General features: G+C 31.4%; 1 protein-coding gene across 5 annotated transcripts in view; it reads right to left on the bottom strand.

Moving 5' to 3' along the window:
• Positions 1-944: 944 nt before the first annotated feature.
• LOC127723675 (uncharacterized) overlaps positions 945-6,000 on the bottom strand; it is a 75,252-nt gene continuing 70,196 nt past the window's right edge. For all 5 annotated transcript variants that reach the window (XM_052230414.1, XM_052230438.1, XM_052230442.1 and 2 more), the window contains 3 exons: positions 5,735-5,908; positions 4,543-4,766; positions 945-3,728 (listed from right to left, as the gene is read on the bottom strand). In XM_052230414.1, coding sequence (XP_052086374.1) covers positions 3,101-3,728; positions 4,543-4,766; positions 5,735-5,908 — 1,026 coding nt within the window. In that variant the 3' untranslated portion in view covers positions 945-3,100. The remainder of the gene's footprint in view (positions 3,729-4,542; positions 4,767-5,734; positions 5,909-6,000) is intronic.

The following is a 6,000-nucleotide window of genomic DNA, read 5'->3' as shown; positions in this document are numbered from 1 at the left end:
AAAACCTGAATTCTATTGTCTGACAGCTTTTCGCCTTTTTTCTTTTATACATGTACGTCCCATACCAATATCATTGCGAGTAATATCAGTTATCACCATCATGATCTTCATCTCAATATAATCATTGAGACAACAACCCCACACCTAACTACACAAAAAATATGCACCTACAGTATGAAATAAGGAGATGTGGTAAAATATGGATTTAAGTAATAGTAGGTCACCGGTCAAAGAACAGACTTCAAATAAATACAAGAGTCTATAATTACGTTATTATAAAGTTCTAAACGGTCCCGAGTCTCTAAAAGCCTTTTTCATATTTATATACACGGTTACTATATACTTTTTAATATGTCCATAAAAGAGGGGCGAAAGATACCAGAGGGAAATTCAAACTCATAAATAGAAAATAAACTGACAACGCCATGGCTAAAAAAGAAAAAGACAAACAGACAAACAATTGTACACAAAACACAACATAGAAAACTAAAAACTAAGCAACACGAACTCCACCAAAAACTGTGGGTGATCTCAGGTGCTCCGGAAGGGTAAGCATAACTTTTGGAAGCAAACTTTTATATCGTGATGAAGCATGCCTTTAAAACAAAAATTCAGGATCAGAACAGTCAAATCCGTCTAAAATCAGCAGTTGAATGAGTCGAGTTTATCGTTAGTAGAATCACATAATAGTTCTTGAAAATTTACAATAGAAATTTGGTAATTTATTCATTAGAATATCTACGCATTGGCTACATGGCATACCCTTGTGTCCAGGTGAAAGAATCTTGATGTTTTACGGCATTTTTGAAACTATTCAAAAAGGCTTCTTAAAATGTCAACAGGAATTCACTGTTTCTTTCTTCTCTTGGTGTCATTTGGGTATGCATATCCTATAGATCTAATCACAACCATGGCAATGAAGATAACAACATTACGAAAAGAAATATTTTGATGATGTTTTTATTTAAGCAACAATATAATTTATAAAAAATGAATACATATTGAATGACAAAATATTATATCACAGTTTGTATAATGGACGGTGTCTGATTGTTACTGTCAAACAGTAATGCTGATTACCATGGCAACAATGAACAGTTTTAAGATTCATGAGAAAATAAAATTACAACATACAGATATTTGTGTGAAACAGTTATATTTTATTTAATTTGAAGAAAATTTCAGTTTTTACCTAGATTAAGCAAATTCAAAATACTTTTTAAAAAAATCTTCAAACTTATTATTAATTTAAGATACTAACTCACGAGAACTCTTATCAAATACAGATTCCATTGTTAAAACATCAAATGAAATGGAACAGCACAAAACTGTCATACATGTAGCTTGTTTCCAGGTAAAATAAAACATTTAAAAAAGATATAATTTTTCATCTGTTTTCAAACCAAAATTTAAAGTTATATTTTTTGAAATTTCGATAAACAAGTTTACATCAGAAAATCAAATCATATGAAGTAGTTATATCAAAACTTGACTAGTGAGAAGGGGAGTAAATTGTTCATCCTTTTTTTTTAACAAAAGAACGATTTGTTAAATTTCGAGATAAATCCAGAACACTGGGATTCATTTTTGTAATAAGGAAATGAAATACAGAAAGATGAGTACTGTGATTTTTTTATGAGATTATATCCCAACAGCAGTAGCACTTTCGATAATGATAACAATGATAAAATGTAACAATAAATTAAATGCGGAAGTTCTAAACCTAATACAAACATAACGTAAGAGCACTTGCTACATGTCAATACTGATATGGTATGTCCCAGCCTTCAAACTTTTGATTTGGGCTGATACAACACAAACAAACGCTAACAAAAATATGGTAGAATAGGGTACTAGTAGTTAACACAAAACAAAAGTTTATACAGAGAGAAATGCTTGTATCGTGTTGATTTGAAGCATTTTTTTTCATTTTAAATGACTCGTTTCAGATATCATAAGTCTTGACCACAACCAAGACTTTTTCAGTCAAGATTGCAAGCTAGGACAATCTCATTTTAAAGGAATTATTATAAAGTAAAGGGGAAGAATATATAAAGCAAATCTTGAAAATTTATTATAAAGAATAGTTAAAAGTTTGAATGTCTACTCAAATATTTTGAAATTTTTCCCTATTCCACCATATTTATAAACTATCTACATAAGATGTTAAATAACAAACGAGGTAGGTATATATAATAATGACTACCAGAGGACAGTCCATCGATAATAATCGGCAATTTCCGTTTACAGTACCGACCACAGACGGAAATGGACGAAATCAGTGGACAAGGAACAGTATTGCATCACACACGCTATACGATTACATACAGTGTTCAATGTTAAATATGGAAACATCTCAATACAAATAAGATTTTGAATAATGCTTGCACAAGTTAATGTTTCAATGTGTACGATTTTTTATTGTCTTTTCAATTTGCTTTCATTGACTGAGGGAGCTAGCAATATGCGCAATAAGACTGCTTTCCTGTCCTTTATCTGTATTGGATCTAACATATCCTGACAACATGGGTGACCCAGATACCCAATTGTTGCAAGAGAGATAGCTCGCTTATATTATCAATCACGTGTTTTTATTTAACTTAAGTACAATTCATTTACCATCTTGCATTACTCTAAATATCTTTTACTTTGTAACTTCATTGAAATTTAAAAACATTAAAATGTGGTGGTAACATTGCACACACTATCTTTTGATTGTACAATGTTTTTCTGACGAGATAAACATAACATAAAATAAATCATTATTCATAAAAACAACCATTTGTAGACAACTTAAATTTTATATTCAAATTATAAAACAATTAGAATGGTAATGATATGGCACCTAAACACATTCCACAACAAGACCTAAAAATAAAACTTTTACCCTCTCTCTAGCTTTCTATAATGACAGTCTCTATTTATGGCATCACGTATGAAATTATATACTTTTGGTAATCAATTACGCTATTAAATTACATTCTCAATAAGGAAAATTGTACGAAATCAGTGACATGCTGATTAAATTTCAACATTTGCATTCAAATTGAGTTAATTAACACCAAATATAAAACATCAAGATTTATGCACGTACACAATCTCATAACAATTCATCAACGTATTCTATACGATGTTGAAATACAGGCACATCTCTGTTTTCTTTCATAATATGTGCTGTTAAAGTAAAGTAATAATTTCCTTCTTGTGGCAATGTAATGTGGAATGTCTCGGCATTGTCCGAGTCTCGAATTTCTTCATCAATGTTGTCTCGAAGTGAGTCAGCGTCTAACTCTGCACCAGGGCCAGAATACTCTAACACTGGTATTACAGCCACGCCTCTAAGTAATACAGTCACACTTAGTTTACCATCGTAAGTCCGAATAACAGATTTCATACTTAACGGTCGGATATTAAAATGAAACATTGCCGGCCATGTTTTGACTGTCCCTTCAAAGTCTTCTACTGATAAAGACTGATTCATTAGCATCCATCTCTTTTCCTTTGGAAAGTGGGATAATATTAAATCGTCTGGTGATGTTGCAAAATAATGATCAATGAAATATTTCTCTTTTCTTGCTCCGAAACAAGGATCAACAAGTCTGAATTGTCCATCAATGCTCACTGCATTCCACGTATGTAAAAATTTAGATGATTGCACTGTATTTCCCGGAAGATAGTCTTTGTTTTTAACATAACCTTCGACCTTTTCACATTTAATTCCAGCAGCCCTGAAAGAAATATAATACACAGATAAAGCAAAATTCTTGTGTTTCTTAATCTCTTTTCTTTGACTGAACTGTTTGTACATTTCATTTTGTATGTTATCGGTTAACTCTTTCGCAAACTTTTATGAACTTCATGTCTGTCTTATGACGTGGATGTCTGCGTATTGTTGGCGTTAGTTTTTTACCTCCGGATTAACCTTTTTTGCTATAGCGTTGTTAGATTACTGTCGTTTGCATCACGTTTTATACTAATTACTAGTAACACATTGCACTGAGCTAATGCGTTAGTCTATTTTGTAAGTACTGTCCTTTATTGAAGCTTTATTTACTTGAAACCGATTAGTGCTAGTATAAAGGCCACAAACAGATTTCTCAACAAACATACAAGCCATAGATGCGTGCAGACACGAAACAATATCTAGCTCAAGTTTATTTTACAGTAAGTTTGCATTTTTGAATTTTCAAAAAAACTTTCTTAGTTATTTTCTTTACTACTGGGGCTTTAACTCATTCGAAAACGTTTTTATCGAACGCCTGCATATTGTTTATATCTGTAAGCGAAAACGCAACTTGCACAAGACAATTAAGTGCACATGTCAAAAACTCAGATAACACTGACCTTTGATCTTTTTATTGAGATTTGTAACAATTAGCCAAATAGAGATGCTATCAAAATTGTATCTATAAAATCAAATTCCAAAAATCTTTAAAGAAAATGTAAACTATTGTTAATTAGTCGGATGAAACGGAAAGAAATTATGTAATACTTCCCGGTATAAAAGATTGTGATTTAGGTGACAAACTAAAAACAACTTACTTGCATAAATCCTGATAGAATTGTGCATAGCTGAGTTTCTTGTCTACTATCTGGCGTAGTTTAGCACATGGCGTACTTATTCGTTTCGTAGTTTTTGTGTACTTATCGAAACTTATCCTAACAAGCCACTGGTATAACGCCATAGCTTTCGTCTCAGTAGATGTCAGATCCTTTGTTATTCCAGCAACAAGACTTTTGATGTCGTTGAAGGCTTCAGGTTTAACCTGCAATGCACATAAACTATGTAACTATATATCATATATAGGGGTTTTATTTCGTTTAATTTATCTTAATAAGAATACAACAATTTAAAGGTTATCATTTTTTTTTCGAATATTGAAATTTAATTATGTTAAAAATAATAAATGTGTAATACGAAGTCCTATTTGAATCTTCAAACTGTATTTTGCACATAAAACACCAACAATCATGCCATGCATCATTTTGATTTGCAATTTCTTTTAATATAGTTTCGATAGTAGCTGTAAAACTAATAAAAAAAATATATGCAGATAACTATTGCAGATGTCTATAAAGTAGTGAGACAAATTTTGAAATTACATGTACTAAATTGGTGTTCCATTGAAAAAGAAACTTATTTAGTATGTGATCAATGTAAGGAATAAAAAAAATATTATTAATGTCTGTGATACAGCGTTTTACATTATTTACATGACATGTGAATAGAACATGGATTGGGAAAACAAACAAAAGCAAAAACAAAATATGAAAAGACTGAGACCAGAAAAAAATTCTAAAGATAGATTAATCTTGATTATATTCAAAATTGTGAAATTAATTTATTGTGGAATTCATTTCAAAGAATACCAGTGCCAAAGCTCAGACTTTTGGTCAAGTGATACCACTGAAGACTGATAGTCTAAAAGTTATATCTATTTAGGATTTTTCTTGCAGATAAAAAATAGTGTCAAACTATCTCCTCGTTCTAAATAGTGAAATAATAAAAATACCAAACTCCAAGGAAATTTCAAATGTAAAGTCCCTTAACAAATGGCAAAATCAAAAGCTCAAACACATCAAACGAATGGAAAACAACTGGCATATTCCTGACTTGGTACATGCATTTCCTTGTGTAGACAATGGTGAATTAAACCTGGATTTATAGCTAGCTAAACCTCTCACTGGTATGACAGTCGCATAAAATTCCCAATATTGACAACAAAAAGCTTACATTTTCTACTCTATCATATAAAACATCAGGAATTTCAGAATGACAGGCTTCGTCAATATCATCCCTTGGTTCCTTGGCCGTATCTGAACTTGAGTAACTAGAGTAACTACCAGAAGACATGCTCACAGCGATACCACTGTCTGGCCGACTTTTTACGCTGAATTTACCCTCCGTCTGTTAATTAAAAAAATACTAAACTTTCTGGTAATATAAAAAGCATTTAAAATTGCAAAACTTATACCTTGCAGGACTTTTGTTTTAAAAGT

The sequence above is a fragment of the Mytilus californianus genome, unplaced genomic scaffold (assembly GCF_021869535.1).
Source record: "Mytilus californianus isolate M0D057914Y unplaced genomic scaffold, xbMytCali1.0.p SCAF_1, whole genome shotgun sequence".
Taxonomy (NCBI): Eukaryota; Metazoa; Mollusca; class Bivalvia; order Mytilida; family Mytilidae; genus Mytilus; species Mytilus californianus.
This window is presented reverse-complemented; position numbering and strand designations above follow the sequence as displayed.